Here is a 17,571-nt window from a genome sequence, read left to right as displayed (position 1 = left end):
GGGGGGGGGGGGGGGGGGGGGGGGGGGGGGGGGGGGGGTCAGGAACCCTCCTATCTGAGGGTTGTCTCCCCCTAAAAAACAATAAATAATATAACGATACTTAGAATAATTGTGTAAGTAGTAAAATTATGCAAATGCAATAAAAGTGCATTTTAAGTTTAGAAACATTTTGAGTCCTCTTGAGTCCTCAAGAAATGGGGGACTGCTTTCCCTCTCACAGGAGTCCGGTGGGAGAAAAGAATCCTTCAGTAGTTGTGGAAATCCAGTAATGTTAAGTAGGCTAGCAAAGCGATTGCACTTGAGACATTGGTTGAACTGATTCTTTTGTCTATAATGCAGATGATGCGGAGTCGTTAATAAATTAATCCTGGCAAAAAGAAAAGAAAAACAACAAGTAAATACAAAAAGTCATCAATTTGGTAACATCACGGTAAATATGCTACACTAATAGTAGTAAGACTCTCCTTTGTGTACACCTATCCTACACAAGAACAATTTTGCCTGTATTATTTGTGTCCCCTTCAGAAATTTTATGTTTATTGCCTCCCCCTACTGTTAGATGAGATTTACGCCAATGGGTCCCAGAGCCAGCACACCAGCTCCAGACACCGATACTCACCTCTCCTGCTACTATAGCTAACATCACAACAACAGCATGTCTAGAAAGTAAGTATTTTAGCAAAGACCTAATCTGTTGTGCATGTCAGCACTCACAAATCAATAAGTCAACCATGACCCATTGTTAGGTCAGAATTATTTGAAGCCTATTTATTGAATGCACTTCATGCTGTAGCTCAAACTTTTTGTATCCATAAACCTCCTAGCTGCTCCTTCAGATGTCCTGTATTTCCAACACCTAATATTGTTAATAGCTATTTTTGATAGCATTTTTATCCACACACACGATCAAGGCTTGATTCATCTCAGCAAGAAAGTAAATATTAATTATTTTCACCTTGACCACATCCTTGTTGATTTGCTTGAGGTCCCTGTTGGTGAGATTGATCATCGGCTCCTGTCTGTGGTTAATTTCAGTGTGCATCCATGTCCATGGCCCTGCTCTTTGATTAAAGGACGATGCACAAGCCGAAGCTGAGATAATGAAGCAACAGGGGCCGGAATGAGAGATGGGTGTATGGCTGCAGTCAAAGCCCCAGAGGGCAGCAGAGGGGAGTGGCAGTTTATGAACTGAAACACCATTCAATGTTATTCCAATGCAGGAATGCCAGCAGGCAGCTGCCAGCGGTGACTACCTCAAACTGTCAAAGATACAGAAGGCACTGCTGACATACCACATCAAGTATATGGACACACACAATAGCATTGTCCATTCTTTTGTAGAAATGTGACACGTCGCACTGTGACTTACAGCATTTCTCAAACAGGGAAGCAGGCTCATGTTGCATTTTACACCGACGTAAGAAGATGCTATACTGCACAATGAATAATCAGTACATACATGCATGATATATGGTGAGATCATGTAGGATGTTTTATTAATTTCCATCCACACACACGAAATTAAAGAAAAAAGTAATACTCGAAGGTTGCTCATATAAACCTATATAAAGCCTATCTCACTAAATACACAACTTCGCAAGAACATTTGCTTTCAAGCTTAAAACAATTGACCCTGAATAAATGGTCATTATATTGTAAAGCCTACAAATCACTATAAGCCCAGTCCTGCTGACCTTCATATTATCCATGCAATAGTGGTGTAACAATGGTGGTGACAATGATTTTAATATCTGTTTTATCATTACAATGTGGAGAATTAATGAGTTACAATTGCTGTAATGGCTTCATAGTTCTTTGGAGGTAGATTTTGTTTCCTAACTCATATATAGGATATAACATGTCTGTAGGATGCAATACTAATCCAGATTAAACCCTCTGCCACCACAATGATAATGTTTTCTGTATAGAGAAATATATTTTTCATTTTAACAGTCAAATACTTGAATCCGTAGCTTTTATTGCCATTTCCTCAGAATATATCTAAGATAAGTGGGTCTTCTTTTCTGCAGAACTAAATATTCTTAGGTGTCAGCAGCTTAACTACAATTAAAATTAGATCCTAGTAGTTGTACATTTATGTTCATTGAGCTTTAACTCTAAACTACAGCATAAAATGTAAAAAAAATATACATAACTCTTAACCCAAGTATTATGACATAAAGACTATACAACATTCAAATAGCATAATTAATTATGATGAAATTACTCCAAATTGTAAATACTAATCCAGAGGCGTAACCTTTATGATGTGCTGCATTCAACCAAAAGGTTCACTTTCAGCAGTTTCATTTTCATCAAATCAATCACTGGAACGGAAGTTATTTTAGAGACTCCATTTTCTTACACTGATCCCAGTTTTTAAGAAGTCTGATCCTCTATTTGGTCTCTCCAGAGCGATTTCACTTAGGGGAGGATGAAAGTAAGAATTACATCTCCTTCTTTTTGTCACTGTCAGGTCACAATTAATCTTTAAAAATGTCACAAGTAAGTAAGCAGTTGTAAGCCGTTAAAATCATTAAAAAGGGCCAGCAAATACTTTGGACTTTGACCAAAGCTATCTTGACTGTGAAAAACATGTAATTATAAACATTTTATTATGAATTAAATATTAAAGACTCAAATATCAACGCACACTTCAGCTCAGTCCACTAGAACACCAGTGCACTTGTGCGCATATTGAACAATCCCAGTGCAGATGTATGACTCTCATTCTTTGGCCAGGTGAATACTGAAACCTCCACAGCATCTTGCAGCGCTCTTGAAGAAGGGACGCAGAATGATGCTAAGCACAATGGTCCACAGGCTCTGCAGCCAGCGTGTGCCAATAAAGATACACTGGACACAAGGACCAACCATCCTGTCATAGAAAGAAACACAGATTTTACAAAGAAAATCATCAAAATTACATAAAGAAAGACATTTTCTTAGTCTCAGCCATGCAGCCAGTTTAAGTTCAACATGTTCAATATGTGTCTTCTGAAGCAGTGTGGACAGGGAACTGAGAGAAAGTATTTTACTTTTAAGATTTTAAACTGTTTTCTAATTTTATTATTTCATAATTTTGGTTTGAATCAGGATTTGAACCCTTCTTGGTTCTTAAGTCATTTCACAGTTAATTTCACACATTATGTCCTTTAAGGCAACAATAGGCAATAGGCAACAATATGGGTCCAAGTGCGGCGGTCACACTTGGTCACACATACAGGTAAACAGCAAACTGCCCTCTCTGGGTACAGACTTTCATTTAAACACATTTCTTAATGCTGTATAATCGAATCAGAATTTCATCACTAACAATTAAATAAACGTAACTCTTATTTTCCAAAACTACTCATTTTTGCCAACTTAGTGTTTTTCCATTCCTGTTCCTTATCAAACCACTTCGTATTACTGATGACATTGTTTCATTATCATTTTTCAAACTTTCAAAAGCTCCTACCAACAACAGAAGACATTATTTGACTGTTTTCACAGATGGAGTAGTAACTGAACTGAACTATTTTTGTAAAATTGATGGAAAGAGAATATCCCAATACAGATGTTTTAGAGGCGTATTTAATCTCCTGGGGTTTCGGGGTCTGTTTAGCTGTTGGCAAGATCAAATGACATCCATCTTTTTGTGGACACTTCCCCATCCCAATACTCAATTTCAATTTCAGAACACTTTATTTATTGCCATGGGGCAATTGTGAGACCTGTAGATTAGTACAAGTTTGAAATAAAATCATCTTTCATAATAAACATAGCCTAATATATTAATAAATAAATAAATAAATAGACAGACATAGATCAACATTTTCACCAGAGTCCAAAGCAGCATTACTAAATGAAATAAAATACATTATAATTCATGTACTGAATAGGTGATTTTTCTATTCTTTTGTGACAAAAAAGGTTGACAGTGTGATCTGTGGATTGTCCACACATTGCTGTTGATTGGAATTTTTAGCCATGATTGCAACATGGCAGTTGGTTGGTCAATCTACCACTTCGAGTCTGACTGATATATCTCAACAACTATCACATGGATTGCCTTGACACACTAAACTAAAAGGGTGAACATGGTAAACATGATACTGCAAATCATCAGCCTTTTAGCATTGTCATTGTGTGCATGTTAGCATGCTGGTGTTAGCATTCAGTTCAAAGCACCATTTTGCATAAGTACAGCCTGCTTGTTTGGGATGTGAGCACCACAAACAAACACTTATTCACCCCCATGTTATTGGTGGTGGGGGCAGAAATTTCAGAGCTGGATATTTCAAATCCTGGACAAATTACACCTAACCTATCTGTGTAGCAAAACATGTTACATGCTGTCCCCATAATATCTGCAGGAAGGTGTGATCTAAACCTACCAGATGTGGAAGCAGCTGAGGATTGCGAAGAGGAAACCAGAGATAATTGACATGGGAATTGCCAGAAGCACTGTGACTATCCTGTAGATCCAAACCCTAGACACCTCAAACAGGGCATTACTCCAGATCCATACTCTGTCCCCACTTCGCACAGACACCGGCTCAGCAATCACATCCTCAAACGTCACCTGGAGAAGCAAAGAGAAAGTGGTGCTGATGCTACAGAGGTGAACCGCTAAGTCATATTCCTGTTGGACTTAATTCACACCTTAAATAAAGTATATCTACTGGAGGACAGTGCAATCAGCCAGTTCAATTCAATTCAATCTTTATTGTCCCACCAGGAGAAATTTGATTTGCAATAGGGTTAAAACAGACATACGTGAGACATGAACAAAAAAAAGATATCGTATACAACATCTATTTGTTCGTCTAAAGTCTAAAAGTACTCAAAAAGTTGAGATGGTAGCCTCAATGCTGTAGGGTGCTTCTGAGCAGGCTCAGTGCAAATTTAGGGCATTAATTGCTGTGAGTGCAAAGGAAAATTTGTATCTGTTAGTTTTTATTTTGGGCAATCTGTATCTTCACTCAGAGGAGAGAAAAACAAATTCCTCCAAGAGAGAGTGGTCAGAGCTGGCTGTGATAGTCCTTGTCTTTTATAGATGTATGCCAAGGAAAGCTGTTGAGTGCTAAGTATTTTACTGGCCACCTTAACAGTGTTAGACAGTTTATTTTTGCTTTCCACTGTAAGATTCCCAGCTATGCAACAAAAAGTTAAAATTGATTCAATAAAAGATTTATAAAATAGAGACATCAAAGTTTTGTCCACATTAAAGGTATTCAGTCTGCGCATAAAATGAAGCCTCTGAAGACCCTTCTTGTAGACAGCAGAAGTGTTATGGTCAAAGTTCAAGTTTTTGTCAATAAATGTTCCTAGATACTTGTAACACTCTCTGTCTCAATAGGTGAGCCCTTTATTGTTGGAGAGGTTGAGTAGGGAGTTTTCCTGAAGTCTGGGGCCATGTTTTTAGTTTTAAGGACATTTAACTTCAAGAAGTGGTGGTCACACAAATCAACAAAGTTGTTCAAATGGTCTAAAGGGGATAATTCCAGCGGAGCAATAAGTAATGCACAGCAGAGCGTAGACTTAAAAGATCTTATGAATTCTCATCAAATGACGACGTTAGTGTCTTAATATTACGTCTTTTTTGTCAGAGAACACAGATGTGGGAGAGATTCTGAATGTGCAGAAAGTTTTGAACATGAGCAAACCTGCTAAAACAGGAGTTGGTGCCACACCCCCATGCAAAAGACACAAAAGAGAAGTGAAGACTGAATCATGCCTGCATGTGTCCTGACTCAGCAGGGATTTTATTAAATTTGAAAAGTTGATCTACAGGAGAAATATTGGCTATTTAAAAGCAATAGCTACAGAATGTCTGAAAGCCTCACTGCATTATATTCTATACATTTTTTATATTTTGAATTGTCACCTGCTGCCTGAATTTTGTGTTCCCCTTTACATAAATGAAAACGTTTCCAGAAGTGTCACCAGAAGTCCCTAGTGCTTAAATTTTTCTGGGGGAGGACCCCCAGACCCTCCTCTTCATTTGAGTCATCTCCACTATTGAAACTAAACCACTGGTCTTGCATTTCAGGAAATCTGCGACAAACAAGAAATCAGTCTCTGGGTTGACACACAGTTTCTGGAGGGGAATAGGTTTGGTCTCCTAATTTAGGCTAAGATGTTGAGATTGACAAGTATGCAGATAACATTTATTCATTATTGACCATGATTACTGACTTGGCTTGCGTTTGAAAATCTCGCCAACATTGCCAGGGCCGGCCCTGGTTAAAATTATTGGTAAAAATGTAATTGATCTGCACAAACTTTAAGAAATTTACAAGTTATCCTGTCAGGGCCAGGGCTCTTTCTAATATTACATTTGTAAAACATAGATAGACCAGTACTGCACGTCGCTACTCACGCAGCGCCATTCAGATAGTTTCTTGGTTCTACATGCCAGTAATTTTGAGTGATTTTATTATCAGCTATTTCACTGCATGTGACAATTGCACAGATTGTCCATAAAACAATGTTCAATAGAGCCAATGCATAAGAAGGCAATACCTTGAGGCAGTCATTGATACCACGAGGGTCTCTGACATTAATCAGAGGTTTGGTATCACTGATTTCCACTAGGGTAGATGTGTGAATGTTTTCCTCTTCTTCCAAAGCAGGAGGGGCCTTCCACAGCATCTGAGGTTCCTCCCCATTATCAAATTCATCAGGGTCACTGGAGTCCCCCAAGTCAATCTCTATTTCCTCTGAATCTTCCCCTTTCATCATGGTGTCCTTCCAAACGTGAAGAAAACACAATCCGGCGAGCAGAGTTGGTGCCTGTCACTTCCCTTACAGCTCAGACTGAGGTCGCTGACCGGACCCCTCAGCTGGCAGTGAAGTTATATTGGGAACATTACAGTGCCCTGGATGGTATTTGCAGATGGTCTTTCAAGTGAAGATCATTTTCCTGTGCTGTGTGAGTGGGGGATATAAATACTCTGAGCACGGAGATGGTTCTGTATACACTGATACAGCCTACTGGGAATGCAATCATACAGAAACATACAATGTGAGGCAAATCTGCAAGCAAGACAGCACTGATAAAAAACTAACATTGTGCGAGCACGTCATGTAACTTCCAACTGGATTATGAAAAGTAGTAAATGATACAGGTAAACTTTCCCTACAGATTATAGGATTTAATTAAAACTAAAGTCAAATTTGTACTCAAAAGAATTGTCTTCATGTCAGAAAAGGGGTTGACTTGCAATACAATGCTGCCTCCTTCTGGCCTGTAATGGAAATTAAGTCACTTCTCAGAGCAGCCAGATGTGCCTATGCCCTGTTCTTGTGGGCAAAACTGACCTAATAACCACCAGTATGCAAGATTGGATTGTGATTGGAAGCGGGGAAGCATTATTAATAATGATTAATGATTTAGATACTAATAAATTTAATTTAAGATGGTGTACTCCAAGTTAAAACTTAATCATGGCATCCAAATCAAACAACAGGAATAGAATTAGAAATTGCCAAAAAAATATGGAAAACATAACAAAACTCTCACTCTGTTTACCAGATATCCTAGCCATTCGTCCTTTTTGCACATTTCCCATTTAACCATAGTTTTGCTTTTGTGTTTGTTTTGTTTTGATGTAGAATAAAGTGAAGGTAAGAGCTAAGGCAAAATTCGAGTCTATTCTGTTTCTTAAAACAGACTTATTGATCCAATTAGTTTCTAGCTGATTTTGCTGAGGAGAATAAACCCCTAGCACAGAGCACCAGTTGTCCTTACATGGCAAAATGCACCTTTATGACCTACGTGGCGGACACAAAATCCACCACGTCCTCTGCGATTGAGAAAACAACTGCTCTTCCCAAAAGTTCAGAGTACCCTCCTTTTAGCAATTATTTCCATACTGTTCCTCACAGAAACCAGTTAATTGTTCAGCTGTGATGCCGCATAACCCTGCCTTGGTTTGCTCTTCCCAGCTTCAGTCACAATGTGGAGGATATATTGCATATTATCACAATGTCCTCCTCAAGGCCCAGATAGTTTGAAGAGCTTTCTCAGGCCTCTGCACTCTGTCTGGTGTTAAGTGTGTTTCATAACATGCTTTTAAGAAAAAAAAAAATTCCAATTCTGTCAACCTTTGGACCCATTAAGTCATCCTCACTGCTATTAAAAGGTCCCAGCACAGCAGCTGGCAACGTGATAATCTGAGAAAATAATGTTAATATACAACGTACCCCATACAGAAATGTTCTCAGCTCATAATACTCATCTTGTCCATGTGCAAATCTCAAATATCTTCCAAATTAAATTTAGGTGATACAGTATATAGGCCTAAGTCCAAGAGTTTGACCTATGCACCACTGGTAAATCATTCTAAGAGAACCAAACATGGACTGGAAAAGTTTTCTTATCAAAAAGGCAGAACGATCACACTAGGTTGAATAAAGTACTACCAAGTACATAACAAACTGCACATCTGTTCAGATTTCCACCTGCCAGTGAGCTACTGTACGATGACCATTGCAAGGTCTCCATGGTAATGAACCTTTCTGCCTGCTGGTTGTAGACAGTGTATTGATGAAAGAGGTCTTGCTGTGTCTGTGCCGGAGACGTTGGCATGCTAATGGACTGCACACCTCGACAGATGGGGTTTGTTTGTGTCCGTGGCTGCACAGGTGAGATCACTGGAGTGTGTGAAAGTAAGGGGTGGCACATTTCACCTCATTGTAGTCATCGTTCCATCTCATGATTACTCCAAGACGTCGTAGGATTTTGGGGAGGTAGCAATTAAAGTTACTAGATGTCACAGAAATTGTATATTGCTGGTGAGGGATTAAGCAAATAACTGAGTAACAACCAACCATTGTCTTTGAAGAATTTATTGATAACAGAGAATAAACAGAAAAGTACTACACATAATCAGCCAGTCTACACCCGTGCCGCTTTGGCCGTCTGGCCCAGAGCAAAGGGATGCAAAATCATTTACACAGTCTAGGTTGTTTTGGGGAACAGCGATCCTCTCCCGTCCTTGAATGCACATTCAAGCAAAGGAGAGGAACAGCAAGAAAGGAAAACACCAAAACAATCTCATAGGTCTGACCTAAACCCTACTAAATGTGGATAAACCGATGTAAGGAGTTTAGAAGAAGGAAAGGTTAAGGATAAAAAAACACAACACATATATATCTATAAGACATAATAACAGTAGCAATAATAATAATATTAAAAGAACATGCATAAAGGATTAAATGAAAGAGGAAACAATTTTCTGCCATTACAATGGACAGGGAAATTTTGAGATTTTTCTACAACACTAAATATATTTCAGCTGAATTCTTTGACTCTGGGTCCTTCTATCGTGATTAAAAATAAAGGAAGTGACATCAGCTTTTCCCTCTCTCTCATGTGACACAGCCACACATATTCAACGTGTAGAAAACAGGTTTTCAGGGCCTTTAATGCACAAGAACCTTTCTCAGCACAACAACATAATGTGACGATAATCCAGAATTTGTATGAGTGCACTTTATATAAGACAAAACACGAATGCAATGTGCATAATGCAAACTATACATTTTATATCTTATATAATTATAATAGATTTTGTAACATCTCTGTATGTGTAACAGGTGTTGCATGTATAGATGTTAGTTTTGCAGGCCCAAAGAGGTGAGAACTGCTGCCTCAGACCACATATACATGTTAATCACAATCATATGGCTGAGTGGCGGAAGTGTGTGTCTATTTTAACTAGCGCTTTGATTTAACTCCACGATTCATATACCCTCTGATCCCGACAGCAGCAGCTTATTTGGGGCATGAGGGATGTTAGCGATGACAGAGTTCCTGCTCAGCACCTGTCAGTCCAGCTGTTTTCAGTACAATAGGTCAGTCTGATTATTTGTCATGTCTAGTTAACAACGCAATCACCAATTCAGTGCTTCCTATCTAACACCATAGCATTAAAAAGATGAAATATATTTATTTTTAGCGCTGCGTTCTCTGTACAAAATCCCCATCTGAACCAGCTGCAGATCAGTTTTTAGTATCACATCATTACACTTTCATGTGGACACGAAATGATGTCTTCTATGAATTAGGTCAATAAAAGCAGCTAAATCAGTCTTCCCTTATATTTGAGATGCTTGGGGAAAAAAAATTGTACCGTCCAGACATTTCAGATCTTCTCTGAGAAGGATTAAAAATATCTAAAATAAGAAAGCTTCAAACTATATGCAGATGTTAACAGCTAATTGGTTGACAGCAGCACCAACTCTGATTTGACTTCAATTTACTGCCAAGTGGTTGAATCAGTGTTTGTTCCATGAGTAATTATTATGTGGTTGTTTTTGCTTTATATCAGTGAAGCAGATACTGCAAAATGCTGTCCTTATTTTTTGGCCAACACTTTTACATCAAGGCATTTGAGCTAACATTATATAACAGGATCCCTTTTTTATTGAAATGTTCACAACAGTACAAATTCAACAAGAATGCCAAAATAGCCACATACTACTGAAAAAAACTGGCTGTTAATGACTGAGGAAAGGTCTGATTAAATAATATGCTTCACTCCGTCAGACAGCACCATCAGTCACACCTTCTCCCTTTGATTCTTCAAGAGTGGCGCTCTCATTATCACTGCCTGTGCAGCAACAGAGAGGCTCATCAGCACATGGTATAGCACACAGAAGAACATTAGGTCTTTTCTGATTCAGGCCTACCATTAAGCTCAAGCCATGAATTTGTGTTTTCCATGGAGACTGGGAGAGTGTGTTTGATCCACAATACATATGCTTAGCAAAAGAGACGCACAGTTGATGTGACTGTCTTCATTTAAGAAGAGCCGTCACTGGGGTGGGAGGTCCTTCACTTTAATTAGCACCTTATGAAGACTGCTCAGGCTAAAATATTCATTAGATTGAATGACACACTTTGGAAGATTGGTGATGAAACAGGCAGTCAGTTCTTTGAACTGTATTGTTATCAACCTTATTGCCCCTTTTCTTATCAGTATACGTACAGTATATAGTATTTAAAAGCTAAGAGGGGTAAAAACTTGATTATGTGATTGAGTATATCTTGGTTTCTTTTTGAGCAGATGGATTTTTAATGGAGTAGCCTACAAAATGTTCTGAATCTTTCCATGACACTTCCTTATGATCCCTTAACATCCAGCTTCCTTAAATTAATAATCTTATTCTGCACTATCTCAGTGAAGCTATATGATGTTTACGCTGAGTGAAATATTCCAACCCAAGATTTAAGAAGCTAAACATATTTGGTACCATTGCAAACGTTTGGGACTGTACTGCAATTTACAATAAAGCTCTGCAGGTTTGAACAATGTTTGGGAGCACATCATGAGTTTGTAATCACTAATGTAAAGACAATATTTAAGAATTGACTAAAGTGAACATTAAGAGTGCAGTCAAAACTGTTTTACCTCATTTACCTCATGTTATCCTTTAAAAAAACATCTCAAAATTGTAGTGAAGCTGATAACTATTGTCATTGTGTATGTCAGTGTGTATGAGAGAGTCGATTTATGTTTACAGTATTTGTTTGTGTACCATAAACTTCCATGCAAGTGTCATATCATATTTGCACACTGTATTTGTACTCTACAGCACTTACTTGAATGTGTTTACAGCCAGGGACTATAACATTGGCACATTGTTATCTTGCTTTTCACATCTCCGGATGTCTACAAAGTACTTCACCTCGTGCTTTTACGATTTCAGTTTGTATGAATGTGTGTGGGATGCCTTTTCTCCTGCCTGTCAGTACACAGTCACATATAGTTCTCATTCCTCCAATTGTTATTTTTCTCTTCACTGACATTCCAGTGACAAGCAGCATCAGTACCTCTATAGACAGCAAAGTAGGTGATATTTTTTACACATTTCTCTGTTGAATGTGTTTATTTGCCTACTGATTTTAGCTCAGCATGCTTCTCTTTTTATTTGTTATTAAACCAGTGGTATCTTAAATCTAACCTGTAAGCGAGAGTTGCATATTCTCTCAACATATTCAACATAAATACATCAACATTTTATCATCTGTCTTCACTGATTGATCTGTGAAGGACATTAATGATTAACCTACTTTAACAAGAACAAACTGTATATACCATAATTGTATGTGTACAGTATTTGACAAGTAGGTAATGCTCATAGAAACATGTATGTAAATATAGATTTTTTTCATTAATCTGCCAGTGCACACACATTAACGGGGATATTAGAGACAACCACTTCAGCTGTTATGAAATGGCATGTTCTCATCACATAATCTTGCGTAAACTGGGCTCAGACAGGCTTTTCACAGACACAAGGAATGACACAGAGGTCAGGACCCAGAGGGTCAAAGCTTGTCTGCAAAATTGACAAACAAAAAGGTGCACATGAAGGTACCAAGTTACTGTTTCAGATGCCACCTTTGTGCTTTTTGTGATCAGAGAGAGATAGGACTTTAATTTTTACAGACTTACAGAGAGTGAGCTCAAGGATACTTTGACAGGACCCGTGAGGGATTTTTAATGGGGAAGCAGGCTGTTGATCTGGTTCATGGTTACGGGACAGTCTGATCACCCGGCTGCATCTTCACTGTTACAGGCTGTAAGATTATTCATTATCAATTAATAGTGTATAGTAAATTATTCTCTGCTGTGGAAAAAATACATAATTAACTGCCATATTTATTTCTTGAACCGTCTTGCAAGAGGGAGACATTTAATCGGTTTAGTATAGACCAATGTGCAAGGAAAATGTCAAAATATTGATTCCTTGTGATGTACGGTATGATTATTTCCTCTACAGAAGTGATCAAAGTATTCAGTGTTCATTTGCACATTTAAAGAATTAAGAAACAATATATTTTTTAACAAAAAGTGATGTTTCCCTTGAGTACAATAAATACAGTTTACATAAATTCCTGCAACATAAATACAACAACTTGAACAAATAATGTTGCTGCTACATTGATACATCATATAAAAATAAGTAGTCTAAATACCTTACGAAAAATAGATGACTCATCCTCACTGTAAAACCCTAAATTCTGAGAAAGTGTTAAGATCTGTGTATTGATTATTTTGTCATCACTTACTATTCAAGTATAATGTGATATTTGTATTTCTAACTTTTTAATAAAAGAGCTGTGCTGATTGCAGATCAACACGGACTGTACTTTAGTAGCCAATAAAAATAAATGTATTACTAACAGTATAACTACAAATACAGTAACAATAATTGAATTTAAGAAACTATGTCCATTTGCATTATATTCCATTATTGTTTCTGAGTGTCTTCTGTAGATAAAAAGATAAAAAGTGTGTCAAGAATCATAAACAAGCGAGTGTTTATTTCTTGGAGCAGTATCTTAGCTTTTACTGTATGTAAATAAAGTTTACAGACATATTGCAACAGTCACTACTGTTAACCCCTGTGGATCATTTTTTATCTTGTTGCTAATGGTAATATCCCTACAGGCTACTAATGCTGTGGCACAACAGTGAGGTATCTAATTGAACTCTTCTGGGATCTGTCCTGGTATCCTGAAACCAGTTTGCCCAGCTTGATCCAGAGTGCTTTGAGGACTGGATATGGCAAAACTTGCACGTGTCTCTATTGTGCAGCTGGTCCTATGGAGGAACTGCAGGAAGTTTTCGTTGCCTGAGCCCTCATGGCTGGAGACAGCCAGCTCGAGTGGTCGGGCGGAGTAGCAGCGCCTGACCTTACAAAGTTCCTCCCTGATCTGCCGGTTAAGAAGCCCATAAAAAAATGGGTTAATAGCAAAGGAAGAATATGCCAGCCAGGTGACTGCATCCTCCAGGTCATCAGGAATCTTGGGTGATGGATCTAGTGTCATATGAAGGTGGAAGGCAAAGTAAGGCAACCAGCAGATCAGAAACTGGCCAACAATAACCACCAGAGTGAAAGCGGCTTTACCTCCACCAAACGTGCGCTCACGCATAATCCGACGGGGGGCGTTGCGTGTTGTGATGATGGTAGTCTGGCTGTTTATTGAGTCAGAGCGATGCTTCAGTTGACTGTTTGTCCACAAGGGCAGAGGTCCATGCTGGCGGGCAGCCATACGGGCCACCTTGTACACATTACAGTAGACACCAAAAATCACAACAGCAGGCAGGCAGAAACAGGTGACAGTAAAGAGCACCGAGAAGACTTGTCTGTGGTCATTGTGGCTCCAATGCAGCGAGCAGTGTGCAGCACTGATGGAGCTCAGGCTGCCGTAGGACTGCCACCCAAAGACTGTGGACAACCCCAGCACGGCAGAGGCCACCCACGCTATCACTATCACGGCAGCAGTCAGCTTCAGCGTCATCTTGACCTCATAGTGCATGGGGTGGACAATGTAGTAGTAACGCTCCACACTGATGGCTGTGATGGTGAAGATAGAGGCAGCTATGAGGGTTACATTGAGGAAGACGTACACCTGGCACTCCAGCACAGTGAACACCACACCAGCAAAGTACGGAGAGCTGGACACAATCCCGAGGGGCATGAGCAAGATGGAACACAGCAGGTCCACTGCACACAGGTGGCACACAAAGGCAAATTTCCTGAGATGAGGTGCTTTAATGACAACAACCAAAACAGCAGTGTTGGCCAGAAGTGCCAGAACATTCAGGGTCACCATGAAAAATATCCCTGTCAAATCCTTAAAGCGTGTCTGTGGGTTGGGAAGGGTGCCCAGCTGTCTGCTGGGAGCTGATGGCATCAGCGCCCACACGGTGGTGCTGTCATTGTACTCAGGGGTCAGAAATGGACTGTTGTCCTCCATGGTTCATAGTAAAGGTTCCAAAGTAAAAGTACACATCTGTGTTCCAGACTCTCCCATTGTTCAGAAATGAGGTTGAAGGATCCTTCAGACATCAAATGAAATACTCTTCACACCTGTGTTAGAGAAAATAAAGTCCATTAAAACAGGATATTTAACAAGTTGCGAACACATCCCTAACATATTATCACGTTTGATCAACATGTTAGCAAACAGATTTACACATACACATTCATTTGGAGTCATGTTTGTCTCCGCCTGATGAACGTAAATCCAATATTCACTCTCTCTGAGTTCATTAAGGTGGATGAACACATTTAGTTGTTTTAAAGGGGTACTGAAGCAATTTAACATTACACTTCTATAAAGTTGGGGGACTCATGAGTCACATTTTAAAAGAATGGTCAAAATTGAAGCAGCTAGATCTCCTGCCTTTTAGTCCACCACTAGTTACTGATATGAAATGTGTAAATATAAACACCCAGAGATCCTCACTGCAGCCTCATAACCTTCAACAGAACACGCACATACATGTCTTAAAGGTACTGGAAAGTTAAACAATAAATTTACACTTTTGTGGGAATATTGAAGAAGGCTCTCTCTCTTTTAGTGAGGGACAGATATGATCAATAGGAATAATTCATGGAGGACACCCTGTCTCTCCTCCAGCCGTCCCCTTCTTCTTGAAATGAAAGATAATGAGTGCGCTTGTTTTGCCCAGCTGCAGAGAACTGGCTGCATTGATTAATATGTGTTCAGTGTCGACCTGCACGGCACCATCAAAGAGCAGTCCTCTTGTTAAGACAAGTTTGACCCCCAATCCTTGTTTAATTGTTTTCTGAAAAACAACTACAAAGCACTGACTGAATTACATGTTTACAGTATATTTTGATTAAACACAAACATAGGGCCTTTCTGCCATCTTGCACTGATAATCATTACAATCAGGTTTCAAATGTATGATGTATGTGGAGGAAGCTGTCCTAAATACATGTGATTGCTCGCTGCCAGGGCTCCACTGATGCTTTACCCCGCTGTAATCTTCTCTGGTGGACAGCTATTGGCATGCCACGTTTGCAGTGAGATTTATCCCCAGGAAGGACTAGTACATGTACATTCTCATGCATATTATGTAAGGGTGTCCTCATTTTCCATCATGTTCCGGTTTCAGCGCGGCATATGCTAAGTCCACGTTTTACTGTACTTCTGAAGGAGGTGATTATTTTCAGCCACTAGTTATCTCCAGCTTGTTTAGTTCTCTGAAACCTTTTGTACTGTAAATTCAACAGATAAACATGCAGTGGATTCTGCTGTAGTTTTTCCTGTGTTACTACTTTTTGAGTAGAAAGAAGTCATCATTAAAATGTTTAACATTACATTACATCTGCATTGTAATGAGGATGAGGGAATTATGCAGGTTTTTATCCCTTACAAAGCTGCTGTTACAGCGCATTTTACCCTGTTCAGAGAAACCCCATAATCCCACCCTTTGTCGTGACTTTCTTAATTATGTTAATAATAAATTTGAATGCACTTTAGGGTAGTGATGGTGCAATGGATAAGACACCTGCCTTTGGTGTGAGAGACCCTGGTTCAGTACCCCACTATGACCCATCCACCATTATGTCCCTGAGCAAGACACTTAACCTCTCGTTGCTCCAGAGGCGTGTGACCTCTGACATGTATAGCTTTTGATAAAAGCGTCAGCTAAATGTAATGGAAGTGTGATTAACATAAATTTTATATCAAATGAAAAAGTAAAATTAAGGATTAAATATCTCAAAGATTTCACTGGCTAAATGGTCTATTGTAATGAGTAGAAAAAAACAGAATTTGTTTTAGTGGATGTAATTTAAATTAACATGAGATTTCAGAAATGATGATGTGAATTTAATACAATACAATTAGCATCGGTTACATTGAATAAAAGAAGACAAAATAATCATATTAGATAAATTGAAGTACATTTCCATTATTGTATATCCAATATAAATACGCTGAAATTGTAATAGTCCATTTAGAAGATATATCAGATTCCACCTAAGACATCAAAATAAAATGACAATTAGCAACAGCCCCTATCCTGTCCAGGAACAGCGTGAGTAACTATGTAAAGGTCAGCTGCAAAAATGGAGGAGTCACTACAACAATTTTTTTTCTGGTTTGTCGTCCATAATGCTAAAAGTTCATGTTCAAAACTATCAGAAATCTTTCTTTAGATATCACTGGTTTATAATAACATCAGTTGCCTCAGAGTGTACTAGTCTTAAGGCTCTTGTGTTAATGTAATTTCCACAATTAGTGTTAGTTCAATTAGTGGTCAAAATGTCACCAGACAGCAGCATGCCAGGCCCATAAGAATCAAAGTTGTATCACTGACCTTACATTTTGTTGACTCAAATGTCCCCCCTAAGTCCTTCCCACATTCTCAAACACATGTACCTCCGCCGTACTTCTCAGGCCTCTTGTTTATTCCATTATGCCATTAAACCTTGGAGTGATAACATTACGTAGAGAAAAACATGAAAAAGTCTACTGTATTTTTTCCTTAATTATTAAACTCTCCAAATATAATGTGAGCGTTCATATTCTTTGATATCAACTCCACTGATTATCAAAGAAAGGCTTACTAACACAATACTTTAACAAGCAACTCTTACATTTTGAAAATTGGCAGTGGCTCCTCCGAAAGGTTTTCTCCGAGTCTTGTAAAGCTGAGAGCTCCCAAATCATGATGATTCCCTAAATCCTTCAAAGGCCCCAAACTCAGTGCTCAGGAACTCTGCTGTGATTTACCATACAAACAGTAG

General features: G+C 38.8%; 2 protein-coding genes and 1 pseudogene across 2 annotated transcripts; all 3 read right to left on the bottom strand.

Moving 5' to 3' along the window:
- Positions 1–1,042, bottom strand: part of LOC123986851 — a 2,643-nt pseudogene extending 1,601 nt beyond the window's left edge.
- Positions 1,043–2,727: 1,685 nt separating this feature from the next.
- Positions 2,728–6,729, bottom strand: zgc:172270 (uncharacterized protein LOC100136849 homolog). Its single transcript, XM_046028800.1, has 3 exons — positions 6,511–6,729; positions 4,380–4,567; positions 2,728–2,878 (listed from the first exon to the last, which is right to left on the bottom strand). The coding sequence occupies exons 1-3, from the start codon at positions 6,727–6,729 to the stop codon at positions 2,728–2,730; spliced, it is 558 nt and encodes a 185-aa protein (XP_045884756.1).
- Positions 6,730–13,334: 6,605 nt separating this feature from the next.
- On the bottom strand, positions 13,335–17,543 carry si:ch211-213o11.11 (probable G-protein coupled receptor). Its single transcript, XM_046029184.1, has 2 exons — positions 17,422–17,543; positions 13,335–14,877 (listed from the first exon to the last, which is right to left on the bottom strand). The coding sequence occupies exon 2, from the start codon at positions 14,762–14,764 to the stop codon at positions 13,484–13,486; it is 1,281 nt and encodes a 426-aa protein (XP_045885140.1). The 5' UTR covers positions 14,765–14,877; positions 17,422–17,543; the 3' UTR covers positions 13,335–13,483.
- Positions 17,544–17,571: the final 28 nt, after the last annotated feature.

This window comes from Micropterus dolomieu, linkage group LG18, assembly GCF_021292245.1.
Source record: "Micropterus dolomieu isolate WLL.071019.BEF.003 ecotype Adirondacks linkage group LG18, ASM2129224v1, whole genome shotgun sequence".
Taxonomy (NCBI): Eukaryota; Metazoa; Chordata; class Actinopteri; order Centrarchiformes; family Centrarchidae; genus Micropterus; species Micropterus dolomieu.
This window is presented reverse-complemented; position numbering and strand designations above follow the sequence as displayed.

Bases quoted from the DNA above. Each gene is read 5' to 3' on its own strand.
- zgc:172270 (XM_046028800.1), bottom strand. From the start codon at position 6,729: ATGATGAAAGGGGAAGATTCAGAGGAAATAGAGATTGACTTGGGGGAC. The intron at 4,568-6,510 runs GTATTGCCTTCT...TTGCTTCTCCAG, and splicing joins GTATCAATGACTGCCTCAAG to GTGACGTTTGAGGATGTGAT. The intron at 2,879-4,379 runs GTAGGTTTAGAT...TTTCTATGACAG, and splicing joins CTCAGCTGCTTCCACATCTG to GATGGTTGGTCCTTGTGTCC.
- si:ch211-213o11.11 (XM_046029184.1), bottom strand. From the start codon at position 14,764: ATGGAGGACAACAGTCCATTTCTGACCCCTGAGTACAATGACAGCACC.